The sequence below is a fragment of the Mus caroli genome, unplaced genomic scaffold (genome assembly GCF_978045245.1).
Source record: "Mus caroli unplaced genomic scaffold, Mus_caroli_1 scaffold_2, whole genome shotgun sequence".
NCBI classification, from domain to species: Eukaryota; Metazoa; Chordata; class Mammalia; order Rodentia; family Muridae; genus Mus; species Mus caroli.
This window is the reverse complement of record NW_028227257.1, coordinates 114,674,964-114,694,348: the sequence shown is the minus strand read 5'-3', so window position 1 is coordinate 114,694,348 and position 19,385 is coordinate 114,674,964. Positions and strand designations below refer to the sequence as shown.

At 40.2% G+C, this 19,385-nt stretch overlaps 1 protein-coding gene across 4 annotated transcripts in view; it reads left to right on the top strand.

Moving 5' to 3' along the window:
* Csrnp3 (cysteine and serine rich nuclear protein 3) overlaps positions 1–19,385 on the top strand; it is a 184,101-nt gene that overhangs the window by 154,453 nt on the left and 10,263 nt on the right. For all 4 annotated transcript variants that reach the window (XM_021155449.3, XM_021155451.3, XM_021155452.3 and 1 more), the window contains 2 exons: positions 205–464; positions 17,644–17,940. In XM_021155449.3, the coding sequence (XP_021011108.1) occupies positions 205–464; positions 17,644–17,940 (557 nt within the window). The remainder of the gene's footprint in view (positions 1–204; positions 465–17,643; positions 17,941–19,385) is intronic.

Below are 19,385 nucleotides of genomic sequence, written 5' to 3'. Positions count from 1 at the left end.
TGAAATACACTCTACTATGCCTAGAAAAGAAAATGTAAGAACGGAAATTAAAGGGCCTTTTTGCCAACTCTGGGATTCAGTATTTCTCAAGCCTGCAGGGCTCCAAACACTCTGATCCTCAGTAGACGGAGAATCCAGGGCGTTCTTGACGTCATCTGGGAGCCACTGCCCTCGTCTTTACTGACCAGCTTCTCTCTCTTCCAGCTTCCTCCATCCTGAAAAGGGAGAAACGGCTGAGGACGAAGAATGTGCACTTCAGCTGTGTCACCGTGTACTACTTCACCAGGAGGCAGGGCTTCACTAGTGTGCCCAGCCAGGGTGGCAGCACTTTGGGGATGTCCAGTCGCCACAACAGCGTGCGCCAGTACACCCTGGGCGAGTTTGCGCGAGAGCAGGAGCGCCTGCACCGGGAGATGCTGAGAGAACACCTCCGGGAGGAGAAACTCAACTCTCTCAAACTAAAGGTGAAACATTTGTTCGCGTTTTGAAAATCTCGTGTTCTTAGAGCATCTGGGCCAACCATTTTTGTCCATGGGTCCAACTCTATTTTCCATGACAGACAAGCTGCCCACGAATTTCTTTTCTCCTATTTCCATTCCTTTCTTTCTTCTTTTTATAAAGCTGTATTCTTTCCATGGGACCCTTATCTAATATTATTTATTTGTCCATTTCACAAATATTTACTTTTGGATGTTGCTACATCATACACCACCTGTATGAGTGTGCTTGGACTGGGGGTAGCAGGAAACTAGAAATACGTGTGTTTTCCTGTCTATGAGAGGTTACATTTTAGTAGGAGTAGAGAATATCAATCAAGCGGTCAAAGGAAATTGAATCAAAATTTCATTTGGGGGCTATGAAGGAAAGTTGTAAGGTGTTATAAAAGTTTTTGATGAGAAACAGATGTGGTCAGGAAGTCAAGAAATGCTCCTGGAAGGAGAGAGAGGAAGATCTGAATGAGGGAGTAGGCACAGAGGGTGCTCAGGGGTGTTTGCTGGGCCTGAGGCAGGTGAGTTACATAGGAGGCTATGGAACCACAATAAACTGTCCCTCTTATCCTTAGGGAATCAAAAGTTACCATAAGTCTTAAGCGCAGGTTGGAGTTGTAATATTATGACCATCATCACATAATCATGTGAGGGTAGTATGAGGGTGAAGAAGGCTATGTTAGGAGAGCACCGGTGTACAGTCAGACTTGTCAGTGAAGCAGCTATTAGGGCTAGCCAGGAGAGAGGTGAATGGAGGGTAGATTGGACTGAACAGAACAGAGAGAAAGAAACATTCGAGACAGACACTGAGGAACTCAGATAGGCAGACCTGGGTGACGAGCTAGATTTACAGAGACAGAGGGACAGGGATACAGGGATCTGGCTTGCAGATGAGTGGCTGTATGTGACACACTATTGCTTGCTCTCTATGATGCAGGAAGACAGAAAAGTCTAGAAAAAAATTTGTAGATAGATGGTGAGGTCTTCTCAAACATGAGTCAGAAGATGTTTATGTTGTCAGGGAGTGTGGGGACAGTATCTAAGTAAGAGAAAACAAAATCCAGAAAATACCTTTTGCAGACTAGAAGCATGGCTTTGTCACCTATTAATGTATAAGAACACCCTCCCATTGATATTTAATGATAAAGAACAGTCCCAATGAACCCAATCATTAAGGTCTGGAAACACCCTAAGAACCTGTTAACCACCCTTAACTTCAATTAATAAAAGCAGAGGTGTGCTGTATGCTTCAAAATATCACCTTTTTTTTTTAAATATTTCACTGTTTGTTTATATGTCTGCTCTCCATGGTGTGAAAAGACAATTAGTGAAATTGAGCTGCACACACCCCAGTTTGGGGACATCACACTTCCTTTCCCAATATGTTGGGCAAGTAAACTTTCAGTGCAAGTTCCGTACCATGGTGGTTTTTGTGTTTCTGAGTGATTTCCAAGTACATCATTTAACAAGGATTATTAAGTTTGCTTGTGAACTCCATCCAGCCTTTCCCTGCAAACTAACTCCACTGCCACCGCCAAAGGTGACATCATTCTCCAGGTTCAAATATTACTGAATCAATGGTAGTGGCTGCCAATCGGATTTCTTATTCGCTAAGCCTTTGGTACATGTGATCGAACTTAATTCTCACAAAGAGCCAATGGGATAAAATCACCAGAACATAGCTCAGATAAAAGAATCATGTAGGCAGTAGAACTACCTCAGTGCCTAGAAAACTGGTTGTTATTATTTTGGTCCTTCTTCTTCTTAAATTAATTGATTACCTCATATCAGAACTAGGAAGAACACTATCCCCTTCCAGGGTCTAATGGTGTGTGCGATGGATTCTAACGACCGAGAGTCTGTAAAGTCATCTGAGAACCTAAAGGCTTACCATGGCGATTGTATGTGCGACTCTTTAAAGGAACTGCAGGCGGCCTTCCGCACACGAGGAAGTAAGCCTTTTCATGTTGCAGTTCTTCCTCCTCTTCTCGTGCTCTTTTCTAACAAGCAGAACTGGAAAGGAAGGAATAAAAGAAGCACTGTCAGTGACTCATTAGTAAAATTATGGTTGGGGACAGGTAAGGATGTGCGGTCATCTCAGTGGGAGACACCCAGGCAGGTGCTGTCCGTTGCTTGGGTGTCCTTCTCATATGAAAGCACACAGTTCTGTTGTGAGGGCGTACAGCCTTCCCTTTTGTGAGGTTGCAAATGGAATGCTTTTGGTTATCGCCCCCTCTTGCAAATGACCAGGAAGCTAAGAGTTAAGGCATTCTGCAGTGATCTGAGCTTACCCTCTCCTGACACAGTGCACATGCACTCAGAAACACATGTTCCGTGAAGCTAACACCTCACAGCCGTGTGGACCTGTGTTCTAAAATATGAAGGGGGAAGCCTGGATGTTTTCATGGCAGTTCTTCTAGCATTCATTTTCATGATTTTGAAGAAAAATGTCATGAGTTAAACTTGTCTAAGGTTTTTTTTTTTAAAATCCAAATCCCAAATTAACTAGCACAAAATGATAGTTGTGCCCAAATTTCACCCAATACTAGGAATTTTTCTTGTAACACATTTGTTTCCACGTGAAGGAAATGTCACAAAGTTGATTGATTCCATGGCTTTGGATGGGGCCAACAGAAAAACCTTGGAACAGAAGGGCCGTCCAAAGAGGAGAGAAGTGACTGATTAGGGTAAGCTTTGCTGCTGGATGTGGTGACATACACAGTGCTGTATTCATAGCACTCCCAAACCAGGAGCAGAAAGATTGTCAGCTCAAAATGGGGCGGGGCTATTGATAAAACCTCATTGAGACACAAGTGGGGAAGAGAGAGGAAGAGAGAGAGTGGGTTTTTCCTGAGATGTTTTTCTGGGAATGTCAGTAAACACCTTGTGAGGTAACATAGAGCAGCCTGTCTGACACATTGGCCTTTCACCAAGCCCTCATCATGAAGGCCCAGTACCTCACTGGACTTCTCTTTACCTGTTTGAAAAGACAATGGCTTTATACAGCAACTATAAAGTCCTCACACACAATGACTAGATTTCTTGGGGAAATCTGCTGAGTTCCAAACAGAGGAGTAATTTCTACATGGTTCTAGAAGTTTCCTTGTAATAAACATTTTGGAACTGAATCAAGAATAGACATTTAGATTTTGACTATAAAATTGCTTCTAATTTGGTAATCCATTTCCTGTGGTGTGAGTTAAGAAATTGTATAGATTCAGACACTTAGGTTTGTAGAACAAATCCAATTTTATTGGAGGGTTTCAAGTGTATCGTGTTTGTTGGCATCGAGGTTGTTTCACACATTGACTATAAATAAGTAATGGAGAAAACTAATTGAATAAAATACATGCTCCTAGAAGAAATAAGTAGTTTTAGGTTTCTAAATTACAGAGTACAGTTCCATTTTTCCTGTCAAGCCCATTCAGATGTCACACACTTCATGGTAATCAATGTAGTCATCGTAATACTATCCTCCTTTGCAAATTAAATGCTTAGATTTAATAATCTGCACCACACTCTCGAACAATTACATTGCCCTTTATTCCTATCTCTCTTGTTTCTGGGGAATGCATCCAGCAGCTGTTTGCAGGTTCCACAGAGGGTTGGTGTCCTTGTCGCCTCCGGTTTCACCCTAGAGGACTCTACTGCATTGTTCAGAGAAATTGAATGTAGCTTCTACAGATGTGACTTGCTTTTCCTTGCCAGTGTTTCTACAATCCAAATCACCCTTTTACTTCCTGGGATCAAAGCTCTGTTCTTCACTTCTGGTTACCATCTCTAGCTGCTCTCTGAGATTACCTGCTCCTCTGGGTTTCTTCATTGGATATTCATGAATGATGCTTGGTTACTAGCTCTTCTATGCAAATTTAAGGCAGAGAATGGCCAGCTTTTAATGATGGGTCCTCTAGAAAGAATCTATCTAGATAATTTTCACCCAAACTCTTGGATTGATTGAGTACTGCAGTTATTTAGAGACCTCCTCATTCACTACTTCAAATTCTCTGCTTTACCTCCAGCCCATCTCACTACACCTCTTCAAAAGTCTTGGGTTAATTGTCCAGATAAAGAAAGAACTTACATGTTCTTGGAAATGCTCTTGGGTTAGGCACTTGGGAGAGATGGATGAATTATTTCTCAAACATACAGCTTCAACATTTTTAGATGTGTTTTTAATTGTATTCCTTATGTCACAATTCGTTTTTAGATCTGTCTTATCTTTTTGGTCATGGTATTGCTGAAAGCTAATTACTGTTCTGAACTTCTGTGGTAGACTCTGTCGAGATAGCTCCAGAAAAATACTAAGTAGCAAAGCTTCTAAAAATGCATCTTAAATAGAGGCAAGCTTCAGCACCAAATGAGAAACTTCACTGTGCCAAGTACCTGCCTTGTCTTATTCAGATTTATACAACCGATTTTGACAAGGACAGAGAAAACATACCTGACCAAAATGATTGAGGCTGACATAGTGGGTCTCTACCCTATGTATATATGATGAACTTAAGAATGTGTTCTTTCAGATGATTACAGGATGAGTTTTTAGAATAGATTTTTTATGTTGATATAATCATTTCTAGTGACTTTTGTGGTGCTATGAATTCTAAAGAGTTCTTATGATTTCAGATGATAAGATGATTTCTACTTATCAAGCTAGAATCCCTCATTAAATTGCATACATTCTGGCTGAAGTAATTAAAATGGTTTTTATTTGCCACGTGAAGATCATAGCTAATAAACTGAAGAGATATAACATAAAATTGACTAAGTATCAAAGTGTTATGAATGTTTTCCTTCAGTTTGCCGAAGACCTCATAGACTTGGTCATCCTAGGAAGTCTTTCATACACAGTATATCTTGTACCCAGTAACCTGGATTATCCCTGTCTGATTACCCAGAATGCATGACTTAGTTAAAATAGTGTGCTTTCTTAAAACAACTTTAATCCCAAATTGGCACTTTGGAACACAAAATATATTGATTATTGGAACTCCAAGTGTTTAAAAGCAGTGCTTGTAGACAGGCACATATCTGAACATAGTTTATGGTTTCTATGTATTTCTGTTCTGCACTGTTCAACATTCCTGGTTCTCCCACACTGAGTCTGCTGGGGCAGGGATTTGTTGCCCTGGATTCCCCGCCTCAGTAAAATACTGTTCACTAATATCCACCTCATGCTACTTGATCTAGTCCTACAGATGCACCAGTGTATAGATCTTTCCAGTGTGCAGGAACGTTACTACACTGTCTGCTCTTTCTGTGAGTGCACATGAAGACTACAATAGCTTTGGGACCTTGATCAGTTTGTTCCTAATAAGTAAGTAGACCAAAGAAGCAAGTAAAAGAAGAGCTAAGCAAGCAAGCAAGCAAACCTCAAATTAAGCTAAATATGCTTCATGATATAAATAAAAACTTTAGTGTCTCCACATGCAGAGCTCTCTTTAATGCTAGATAAAAAGTTTGGTTGTATTTTTAACAACAATTGTGTTGTCCTTGTCCAGGGTTTTATTTCAAAACTATTTTACAAGGCAGAGCTAAGTTTGAGAGATTCTGACAAAGCAGTGACCCTTAAGAGGAATGAGGGAGTGGCTCATATATTACCTCGCTGTGACCTCGACCAGGGATCCTTGCCAGTAAAGAGCCCCTATCACTGATGGATATAAATGATGTAAGTCTCCTTCCTGGTCACCCAGGTAGTGCAGCAGAAGCCGAGTCACTATTGTCAAAGCTGTTTTCTTTCTACAACCATACTTGTTAATTCAATACTATCGTTTCATGTGAAGAATGTTTATGGAATCTTCTCAGAGCCTCAAAATGAGTTCTTAAAAGGCTTATAAAAGAAAAGCAAATTCTCAAAATAGCAGCATTGGGCTTTCCAGCTGTGCTGCGTGGGTTGTGGGGACAGGGTCCAGGAGAGCTGAAGACCCAGGCTTCTGCTCCTTGGTTTTAGCTTTTCTATATTGAGGTTCTGCATAGAGTTCACCTGAACAATGGTTCGTTTTCTCTCTCACGAACCCCGTCAGTAGCTTAGTATGCACAGCTCTCATTTATCCCCTTTACGGAGACCATCTGTTTAATCATTCTTTTTAGAATATTGTTTTCCAGAATTAGCATTTCTTTAAAAACAATTCATTCCCATTTTGATCGTCATTTAATTTCTCTCCCCGCGACTCCTCACAGATGTTACAATGAGCAATCATAACTTACACTTTCTCATTATTGTGAAGCGTGAGTTGTCTGGGCCTGAGGAGTCTCACACAAAGCAGCCGAGAGCTCTTCCATGCCGCTACTTCCTCATCTTTGCTGTAAATCCTTCCTGACAGGTCTGTTCTCCCATCTCTGATTTGAAGATCATTTTCCTCTAAGACACTATGAAATCAGAAATGCAAATAAATAAGTAGGCTTTTATCTTCGTACCTTGCTTCCCTTTACATTTTGCTTTCTTCCTCCTCTTCCTCCTACAGAGTATGTGTGTGTGTGTGTATGCATATATATAAATAATTACAAATAATTATCTTGCATATTTTCATAATTTATATATAATTATATATTAATATAAATAATAAACTACAGATATATGTATATCTAATATAAATATATTTATATAGTTGTATATAAATATATAATATTGCATATTAATATATCATATACTTACTACACTGTGTCATATCTATTACACCCTTTTCTCCCACAGATTCAGAGGTCCTTAGAAGGCAGACTACTCTCCATTTTAAAGCTCCATACTTGCCATAGGAACTGGTAGTATTGCATAGTGGTTAAGAAAATCTATTCATTTACTAAAACCAATTTATTAACCAATTATGTGAGACTTAGCATTACCAAGGTACCAGAAATAGAATAAAAAGCAAGACAGAGGCTTTACCCACAGTGTGTGCACAGTACAATAGGTGAAATATATGTGAAATCAGCCAGTAAAACTAATGTGGTATGATATTACTGTAAATTAAGGAAAATCTATGTTGGTTAGATGCAATCCACAATAAATGACTAAGCTGAGAAAACCAGGACTCCCACATAAGTCACTCAGAGTTGGCCAGTTTCTTGTAACAGTATTTCCATCAGAATTGAGGACCCTCCCCACCCCCCTGCGCGCCCCTAGTGCTCTGTTTTCGTTTGTATCTTTTGCTCTGTGTCTGGGTACTATCCTGTATTTCTGAAGGCGCTAAACTGAAGGAAGTATGTACCACCCTTTGTCTTTTGGCCCACTCTTGTACAGAAGTCAACTCTCCAATCATAACTGTTATCCAATGATCTTTTGTTTGCCTGCTTGTTTATTTTGTTTGATTGTTTGGTTTTGTTTGCTGCTTTTTTTTTTCTACCATCATTTTAAAGAATTCTCTCTCTAAACTTGTCTTGACTCTTTGGAAACAATTTTAGGGTCAAGTCAGCCCCGAATTAGATTGTGAGTAACATCAGCCACTTGTTAGTCAGTACGATGACCTTTTGCACATGCCAGTCTTCCAAACTAGAAAATACATCCTTCTGCTTTCACATGAACTGCGATAATTATAGAGCTCAAACTTGATGCTGAACATACTGCATCCCAGGTCCCTCTCAGAAGCAGAATCCTTGCTGGGATGCATGGCAATTGGTGCTTCTAGATTAGAGTGACTTTTCAGTCATATAGCCACTTTACTCTTTATTTATGTTAGTAATTTTGTAAGGACCAGAGCATTTCATTACCAGACAAACCTTAAGTGCTTTACTTGAGTGATCTTATTTTCAATTTTGCATAACACTTGTGTTGTTCATATTTTCATCACTTTTCTCATTGAAACCATTTTGCATTGAATTGGTTGTTTGCTGTTCTTAATGGCACCAAAATTTTTAACCTTATTCTTTCTTGAACACAACGCATTCATTAGGCTCGGTGTTATCCAGATTATTGAGTTCACAGAGTCTGTCCATTTCTCAGTCCATAAACAATTAAATAAAATGGAAATAAAGGTTACTCTTTCAAAGTGGAGCCTTTTTCCTGCCTTGACTGTCTCAGAACTAAGGAGTAATTGACTTGTAATTTGATATAATTGTTTTCCATCACCTTATATTTTTCTTTAATTTGTATTCATTTATTTATATCATTGTTTTTTGGATCATGAAATGTATTGACAGTAGAATTTATCTACTTTGGCATGAAGTAAAATAGATTTATGGTTACCCATGGTCCAGGAGATGGTCCTACCCCATGCGTGTACATGCAGCAGGAAAGGGGCTTAGTAGGTTTAAAAGAAAAAGACAGCAGTATTTCATGAAGTTGGGAGGGGAACGTAGTGGGGAGGTAGAGAAGGAACTGGAGGGGCAAGAATGGTCATGGATTTTTTTAAAACCTCTTATGTGTATGTGTGAAATTATTAATAATAAAAATTAAGTTGTAGGGAAGCAAATTAAGTTGACAATTAAAATGAAAGAAACGTGTGGGATGTCACTTTTTCTTTGGGCATCCTGCATTTGTCTCAAAGGATCCAGAATCACCCTCTGACTCTCACACTACTGTGTCTGGTGTCTCTGCTGTGTCTAGAGGTGCAAAACGAGCTTCTGAGATGCCTACTTTGAACACACTCTACTCTAATACGTAGAGTGTGTTCAAACTTTCAGAATTGAAATGCTTGAATTCTATCATTCTAAGGCAGGTTATAACACTTTTATTCTCAGAATGAGTCTAAAGGGGTTTATACAGATGCTCAAGAGTAAACTTCCATGCCCAGAGTTTTCAGGGATGCAGCTCAGGACTACATTTTACAGAGCAAACAGTATGAAATACACAAATGCATACAAGTAAAGAAAAATATAAAATCAAAATAATGGAATCACATCGTAAATCAAGTGCTCACCAGCTAAGGCAGGAAAAAAAGAGAAGCTTCGCTTTGAAGGGCTAGCCTTTGCTTCCATTTTGCTTTGAAGGGCTAGCCTTTACTCCCATTTTTCTTTCCACTTTTCATTGCTTAAGGACCAAGGGTGAGAGAGATTCCATGAGCCCAATCACCCAGATAACATGCAGGTTAATGAACACACCGTGTTCCGGTCTATATCAGACTTTTTTTTTTTTTAAGGCATCCCTTCATCATTTTTATTTCATGACTTGTTTTAGGATATCTGAAAAGTACTGCATTTTCCATTGGAAGTTGTTTGTTTATTTGTTTTGTTTTGTTTTTGGTTGGGTTTTTTAAATAGATATTTTCTTCTTTTATATTTCAAATGCTATCCCCTTTCCCAGTTTTCTCTCCAAAAATCCTCTATACCCTCCCCCTGCTCCCCAACCCACACACTCCCATTTCCTAGCCCTGGCATTCCCCTATACTGGAGCATAGAATCTTTGCAAGACCAAGGGCCTCTCCTCCCATTGATGGCAGACTAGGCCATCCTCTGCTACATATGCAGCTAGAGACATGAGCTCGGGGGGGGGGGGTACTAGTTAGTTCATATTGTTGTTCCTCCTATAGGGTTGCAGACCCCTTCAGCTCCTTGGGTACTTTTTCTAGCTCCTTCACTGGGGACCCTGTGTTCCATCTAATAGATGACTGTGAGCATCCTCTTCTGTATTTGCCAGGCACTGCATAGCCTCACAGGAGACAGATATATCAGAGTCCTGTCAGCAAAATCTTGTTGGTATATGCAATAGTGCCTTGGTTTGGTGGTTGTTTATGGGATGGACCCCCAGGTGGAGCAGTCTCTGGATGGTCGCTCCTTCAGTCTCTGCTCCAAATTTTTCTCTGTAACTCTTTCCATGGGTATTTTTCCCCCTTCTAAGAAGGAATGAAGTATCCACACTTTGGTCTTCCTTATTCTTGAATGAGTTTCATGAGTTTTGCAAATTGTATCTTGGGTATTCTAAGTTTTTGGCCTAATACCCACTTATCAGTGAGTGCATATCATGTGTGTTCTTTTATGATTGGGTTACCTCACTCAGGATGATATCCTCCAGGTGCATCCATTTGTCTAAGAATTTCATAAATTCATTGTTTTTAATAGCTGAGTAGTACTCCATTGTGTAAATGTACCACATTTTCTGTATCCATTCCTCTGTTGAGGGACATCTGGGTTCTGTCCAGCTCCTGGCTATTATAAATAAGGCTGCTATGAACACAGTGGAGCATGTGGCCTTATTACAAGTTGGAACATCTTCTGGGTATATACCCAGGAGTAGGATTGCTGGAGCTTCTCAGACAGGGTCCCTTCAGGTCTTTATCAGACTTTTGAAACCACTATTGCTCAGGGTGGAGCTTCTGCCTCCTCTGTTGGTCTGACTGCTGGTCCAAATTCCGATTGAAGCTTCCTTTGCCAACCCCTCCTAGATGTGTTTACTGTGTGTCCTCAAGCATCCTGTGTTAACCCCAGCTCAGAAATCATTCTGAATAGAGTTAAAACTATTAGATTCCTTGTCTGTTTAGTCCAATCTATTGTGATTGGGTTATGTGCCTACACACCCAGTGACTAAGTCACGAAATTGTTAATTATGTAAAATGTGTGCCTATGTGCCATGCTGTAGGTGGTAGAAGCTTTATGTAATCAGATTATTTAGATAATGACCTAGAGCCCGTGTGATCTTGGACAAACTATCATTCTAGTGCCTCCATTTTCTCACTGGGTGACAATATAGTGATATCTGCTTTATGAGTCTGTGATGCTAAATGCACTAATGCAGGTAAAATGCATTAGAATGACGTTTGATACATAGATTCAACAACGTACTATTATTGCCTCACAACTGTTTCTACGACTCTTTCACTTCGACTTCTAATCTCTCTTTCACATGCAAACCAGAGCATGAAACCCAGAATTAAAGGCTGGGATTCACATTTCCCTGATGATTAAGGATGTTGAACATTTTTTTCAAGTGCTTCTCGGCCCTTTGGTATTCCTCAGTTGAGAATTCTTTGTTTAGCTCTGTACCCATTTTTTAATGGGGTTATTTGAATTTCTGGAGTTCAGCTTCTTGAGCTCTTTTTATATATTGGATATTAGTTCCCTATCAGATTTAGGATTGGTAAAAATTCTTTCCCAATCTGTTGGTGGCTTTTTTGTCTTATTGACAGTATCTTTTGCCCTACAGAAGCTTTGCAATTTTATAAGGTCCTATTTGTCGATTCTTGAGACAAAATTTGGAGCTAAGATGAAAGGATGGACCATCCAGAGACTGCCCACCCCCAGGGTCCATCCCATAATCAGCCATCAAACACAGACACTATTGCATACACCAGCAAGAATTTGCTGAAAGGACCCTGATATAGCTGTCTCCTGTGAGGCTTGCCAGTGCCTGGCAAGTACAGAAGTGGATGCTCACAGTCATCTATAGGATGGAACACAGGGACCCCAATATAGGAGCTAGAGAAAGGACCTAAGAGCTGAAGGGGTTTGCAACCCTATAGGTGGAACAACAATATGAACTAATCAGTACCCCCAGAGCTCATGTCTCTAGCTGCATATGAATCAGAAGTTGGCCTAGTCAGCCATCATTGAGAAGAGAGGCCCCTTGGTCTAGCAAACTTTATATGCTTCAGTACAGGGGAATGCCAGGGCCAAGAAGTGGGAGTGGGTGGGTAGAGGAGCAGGGCGGGGGGGGGGAGGGTATAGGGGGCTTTTGGGATAGCATTTGAAATGTAAATGAAGAAAATATCTAATAAAAAAAGTAGGAAAAAAATAAAGGCCAGGATTCTTGATAGTACCTTTCTCTCTCTCTCTCTCTCTGTCTCTCTCTCTCTCTCTCTCTGTGTGTGTGTGTGTGTGTGTGTTGCTAGTCAAATGCTCTATCACCAAGGTATATCTTCACACCTTGGTCTTTTGAAATGGGTGTTTATATGTGTCTGGGGCTAACCTCAAACTTATAATCCTCTTGCAATTACTTCCCAGATACTGAAATTACAGGTGTGCACCACCATGCCTGGCTTTTAAAAAATGACTTATTGTCAGTTAGTGTAAAAATAATGGATTTCACCATAACATTTTCATTCATGTGTATCATTGAATCTGTGTTTATGTACCCCTGACTGTGGCCCTTTCTGATGTTCTTTTCTTAAAAAATTCCCTGTTCTGCATTTGTGTCATTCATGGATAGTGTTAGATAATAGGTGATGGATGGATGGATGGATGGATGGATGGATGGATGGATGGATGGATGAATGGGCAGACTCACATACATATATAATACATACATATATACATACATACATACGGATGGATAAACAGACAGATCCTGCATATGAAAGAAGAGAAGCTATATTTGTCTTTCTTCTCCCAGTACATCTTATTTCTCCTCCTTGTCTTTTCAGTTCCTATAGGCATATATGACATCTGTATATAATAATTCACACATGATATATTTAAATATATGTACTAGTTGTAGATTTTACATATAAGAATATTTGTTTTTCTGAATCTATTTTTCTTTAACTTTAAATGATGATCTCTAGTTTTATCTGTTTTCCTACGATTGACTCAATTTTATTCTTCCTTAAAATTAAGTAATAACCATTGGAATGTGTGTCCTGTTTTATCTGGTCCTGTGTTAATGGACATTTGGCTGGTTCCCTAGCTTAGCTGTGATGTTCAGTAACCAACATGGGTTCACAAGATTAACCACTGTGGTTCCTTTAGGTTTACAGTCAGGAGTGGAATTACTGGATCATATGATAGTTCTGTGTGGGATTTGCTAAGTAGCTTTCGTGCTTATTTCCATAATGGCTGCACCAGTTTGTGTTCCTATGAGCCAAGTATAAGTGCTTTGTTTTCCAGACATCTTTATTAGAATGTCATTTGTTGTCATTTGTTTTGTTGATGATGTTCTGACCCAGGTTGAAGTGGAATATCAATGTATTCTTAATTTTAATTTTTCTATTGCTAAAAATGCTGAATGAATTTTTTATATAATTATTGACCATTTGTATGCCTTCTTTTGAAAACTGACCAGTTAATAATATGTCCATTTGTTGACTGAATTAATTGGAAGTGGTTTAATTTTTTAATGTTTTATATATTAGTGCCTGGTCATGTGTATAGGTAGCTAAGAGTTTTCTCCCATTCTGAAGGCTTTATGTAGCTTTGAACCTCCCTCCTCAACGGTGAATGTATGTTTCAAAGCACTTATTATTTATGCTGTCTGTCTTAACAGTTGTTTTGTGTTTAAAATAGCATATCCAATAACAAGTACTTTCAAATTAAGCATTCCAAAGTAAAACCATCCAATCAACAAATGAGCATATTAACTTGTCCTGGCCCTACACAAGGTACTTACAGAACCTTTAAAACTATAAGGTATAGACATAGAATCCTACATGAGAATTGGATCCTTTCACTCTACACTGGAGGGATCTCAGGGAGTCTGAGACTCATTGGTGTATAAAATATGAAGTCTCCTTGTAAAGAGCAGTGTCTGGCAATTCAGTGGTTCTCTTTTGAGGTAGGAAAAACCATCGAAAGCATTACTCATGTCATGGGAGAAAAGTCTCGTAGAGCCTGAATGTTCTCAGTAGGGAAGAAGGCCCTGGAGTACATGCAAAAGCAGAAGAGGTGATGCTGGTAGAGCCCTGGATCTTTGTACCAGATCTTGGAAGCAAGTAGATAGGTGTTGGAGGGGGAAGAAGGGAGCTTCTTGGCTTCCTCCTATATTGCTCTCAATGGGGAAAATATGTTTAAAAGCAGCATGTGTAGCAGCCCAATCATAAAGAGCCTTTACATTGTGTGGTGTAAGCTTTGACTTAAAAAAAGAAATGGGCACAGACTGCACTTAAGGGGTGTGGTAGGGAACATGTCTCAAAGGCAACCATGGCGACTGATCTCCACTGTCAGTTGGACTGGGTTCAAAGTCACCCAGGAGATACCTGTCTGAGACATTGTTTCCAGAGAGGTTTAACTAAGGATAGAAGTCCTGCTCTAAATGTAGGTGGCACTGTCTCCTGGGATTAATAGAAAGGACAGAGAGGAAGCGAGGTATCTGCTTTCCCTTTCCTGGTCTTCTCAGCAATGAAAGGCTGTCTCATATTCCTGCTCCTGTGCTCCTGTCATGGTGGACTGTGCCCTCTCAAACAGTAAGCCCGTTTTCTTTCTTTTTTTTTTAATTTTTAATATTTTTATTACATATTTTCCTCAATTACATTTCCAATGCTATCCTAAAAGTCCCCCATAGCGCCCCCCCACTTCCCTACCCACCCATTCCCATTCTTTTGGCCCTGGCATTCCCCTATATTGGGGCATATAAAGTTTGCAAGTCCAATGGGCCTCTCTTTCCAGTGATGGCCGACTAGGCCATCTTTCGATACATATGCAGCTAGAGACAAGAGCTCCGGGGTACTGGTTAGTTCATCATGTTGTTCCAACTATGGCCTTTCTCTACACAAAGAATAAACAGGCTGAGAAAGAAATTAGGGAAGCCCGTTTTCTTTTACGGTCCTTTCTATGAGTTACTACATCATAGAAATGAGAGGGAAAGCTACTGATAGAAGCCACATAGAAACCAGAAACTGGGCCAGCAATTGACCAAGCTCAACTACATTGTCCCCAGTCTTCATTAGAAATGATCCTCAATAGGGGAAAGGGGCAGGGGGAGAGGGTGGCAAACCTCATAAGATCACCTCCATGTTGTACGTGATTTGGGGGATGGGGGAAAATACAGCTCTTGAACAAGCATGGAAACAGGTTATAGCTATGTGAGAAGGAATTTTGATTCTTAGTCTTTTATTTTGAAATGAAATTATTTGTAATGGAGGAATATGAATTATACAAAATCTATAATTTATTTCTAACATTTATAGTCAGAATATACTTAATCTAAAGTCAGACCTACCAATATTTAAATGTTTTTCTTAATTGTTAGGTGCCAACTGATTATGTTCCCCTAACAACTTTACTATAGTTGTAACTGCTTGCTAAAATCTCACTTCTTATTCCTTTGTGGTAAACACTGTTTTACAACATTGCCCAGGCGGACTTCAAATTCTGCGTCTTTGTCTTTCAGCTGTTGAGTGCTGAGATTACAGGCCCATGCTCCCACCCTTGGCCTCGCTTCATCTTGCTTTAAGATTTTGTATTTCTTATGATAGCTGCTTCCTCCTCTTTTGGGGGAGAACTCTGTGACTTGTCATCGAAGCTATAGATTTTGTTGTGACGGTGTATGAAAGTGACATCATTAGAGTATAGTGTGTAGTGAAATGTAATGTCATATAAATAGCATGAGAAGAATGTACTGGAATGAACATCTCCACATACTAGAGTAAGACGCTTGCTGCAAATCACATAGACCAGCCAGGGATTAGCTAAAGAGACCTTGGTGCTACTGAGGGAAGTGATTGTCAAGAAGCTTCAGTCAGTGAGACTCTAGGATGCTAGATGGTTTTGCATTTGAATGTCTTAGAAAATCAAATCTTTATAACTGGAAACACATGGAGTGTTAGTAAGAGAGAATCAGTAGGAATGCTAACACAACCAAAGTAACTTCATGATATTGGACATCCCAGTTTAAGCAGTACATATATAAAGGATGCCAGGTTGGGCAGAAGGCCCAGTTGGAAAGTTCTTGTGTGTAAGGACTTGAGTTTAAATCCATCTCCCACAAAAAGAGCTGAGTATGACAAGTAGAGACAGGGGAATTTGAGACAGACAAATCCTGGGGTTGTGTTAATCAGTCAGTATGACTGAACAGGAAGCTCCAGGTTCAGAGAGCGACCCCCCCAACAAACTAGGACAAAGAATGGTAGACTAAGATAACCCAGCATCAACCCCCCCACACACACACGTGTACATACATGCATATCTACACATGTACATGTCCTCATATGTACACTTCCATGCAAATGCCAAGGGGAAAATATAGAATAGATTATACTAAGAAACAATGTCCAATAATAAGTATTTTCTGAGATGACAGGCTCAAGTTCTGAAATAGTCACAAAACATAACTAAGTAGCTTTAGAAAATATACCACAGGGCCTTGTCGCATTATATCTTAGTATGCACTCATCCCTGGCTCTTTCTTTTGTGGAAATTTCCCTACATGAAGGTAAAAGTCTAATTTTAATTTTTCTCTGCAGGACACTCAGAGTTGGACAATGTAAATAAGTAAATATTTCTATCTAAATATGGACTCTTTCCTACAAAGATGAAAGGATATCTGATCTCTAGAGTTCTTTCACTACTTAATGGATGATTGTCAAGTTCACCAAGCACAGTAATAGCCATAATTAATGAAATTTAGAGGGTAATAAATTAAATAATTAAACTACCTTCTATATTTAGAACATCCTTGATTTACTTCTTATGAAGTGTTTGCTTTTATTACAAAGCTGCTCCTCACAAAAATATTTTGCTCATGTTCAGGGAAAACTCTTTCAAGATGTTTTGTATGAAGGAAACAATAGGTATTTTTATAGTTATAACAAGTGAAATCTACATTTAGGGCTTACTGATGGATGAGATTAATATGGAAAGGAAATATATGTAGGCCCAGCCATCACGAGTAGGCAAGGAGCAAGTGTCCCCATGAGCTGTTACACAGAAAGCAAGCCTTTGCACTGAGGTCTGCATGCACTCCTTTGAGAATACAGTTTGTCTCAGCCGTGGGTTGATGAGTCCTTGCCAGCATTAATCTATGTCCTTGTCTCACTGAGAGCATGCTGACCTGACCAATTACTTCTATCATGCCCTCCTCCTTGGATTGTTCCCGGTAAGAACTGTGCTTACGATCCCAGCAGCACAGTTCGGCTTTATGTCCCGTAGGTGTGCTTTTCAGGGTCCTGAAAGACACACATATTATTTCAAGGACAGGATGTTTGCTGAGTAAGGTGGTCATGGCTCCCACTGAGATTCAGTCACCTCTGATCCAGGGCACATTTCCTCTGACATCAGAGATGTCACTGTGAGCTGAGTGTAACGACAGCTTTTGGGTGTCTGTAACCTCTGCTCTGGTTATACTATGGGTCGCCCCAGCTGTATCTGTAGTCACTGACGTTGAGAGGTTAAAGGTTGCTTTTAAGCATCGTCTGTGGCCAGAGCATTTAAAAAGCCATCTACATCGACACCATCGTTTCTCCTTCTTCTGACTTCCACGGCCCCGGGGACTCATGTGTGACAGCTCATCCTCAGCAACACTGAAGTGGGGATTTTGGACTCTGCCCAAATGACATCCCTGTTTGCTTCCTTGTGTTCCTAGATGACTAAGAATGGCACTGTAGAGTCTGAGGAAGCTAGCACCCTGACCGTGGATGACATTTCCGATGACGATATTGATCTAGACAACACAGAAGTGGATGAATACTTCTTCCTACAACCCCTGCCCACAAAAAAGCGGAGAGCTCTGCTGCGAGCCTCGGGGGTGAAGAAGATCGACGTTGAAGAGAAGCACGAACTGCGGGCCATCCGCCTTTCTCGGGAGGACTGTGGCTGTGACTGCAGAGTGTTCTGTGATCCAGAAACCTGTACCTGCAGCCTGGCAGGCATTAAATGTCAGGTAAGGATAGGGAGCTTGGGCATCTGAAAAAAGACTGTTGCATGCCACCCCAGAAAGAAGCAGTCATGTTGTGTATAATAAGATTTTTTTTTTTTTTTTTACCTGAAGAAAAAAAGTACTGGCAAGGAAAGATACATAATTCAAGGGGAAAGAAATGCCCCAATTCAAAGGCATTCATAAAATGCTTATACTGTGAATACTGTGAATGGCAATTCAAACTGCAGCTGAGTTTATTGAAGGTGTTTCCTCCCAGATTGGGTCATTACACCAGTTTATTTTAGCTTTTTTACACGCAGTCTTGGAGAGGACACTGTATGCTCCATTTCGGTTCATATTTTCTGGTTCATCCATGGGGTGTAAGTAACAATTCATCACCAGTGGTATAGACTTGCTGGAGAAGTCCCTAGCCAGACAGATCTTTAAAAAAAGCAAGTTGTGGAGCTGGAGAGATGGCTCAGTGGTTAAGAGCACTTGACTGCTCTTCCAGAGGTCCTGAGTTCCACTCCCAGCAACCACATGGTAGCTCACAACCATTTGTAATGGGATCTGATGCCCTCTTCTGGTGTATGTCCAAAGACAGCTATAGTGTACTCAGACACATAAAATAAATAAATCTTTAAAAATAAAATAAAAACCAATAAAGCAAGTTGTACTCCTACCTTGTCTGAAGTAGGCATGTCAGGTAAACACTTTGGGCTCTGTCATTTCTACAGTGAGCAGGTTGAGATGCTGTCAGACAGACAGCAGAATCTAACTTGACGGGTATCTGTAAACAAGGTTTTCCAGGGGCACAGGCACTTTGCCTATCTGTTGCCTGTGATGGGCTTCACAGTCCTGAGATGACATGGTTGCAGACTCCCAAATGTTCTCCTACCCTTTCAATGAAACATAAAATGTACTTACAATTTGCAGCACTTACTTGGGGCTGCTATAGTTTCCTTAACAAGAAAGGGGCATCTGTCTGATGGTGGCAACAAGATTGGCTTGAGGAGAATGAAGCAGCAGCAAGGAGAAACCTTTTTTTACAATTTGAGAATAGCCTCATAAATGGCAGGAAGCCTGTCTCATTTCTCAGAAGCTGAATTTTAAGTTTATATGAAAAATAGTGGGAATAGCCTTCCCCGCCTCACCGGGATGGCTATGCTTTTAAGACTACGACTTTAAAATGAATTAAAGAGAAAAGCAATAGTTTATCAATTCTTCGACAAGGTGACTTTCTGGTCCTATCCATCTGAAATTTAGGGGAGCCTTGTGAATGGTTACCTGCTCTTACTTTATGCAGAAATAGTTTTATTCATTTAAAAGGAGAAATTCGCTTAATTCGCTTCAAAAGAGAAAGGCCCCTGAAAGCCAAGGGCAGTTCCCTTCCGAGCAACTGATGAGAGCATTTTCCCACTCCATTCACTCTCTCCTTTCTTTTCTGTTTTGAGTCTGGTGCCTCATGG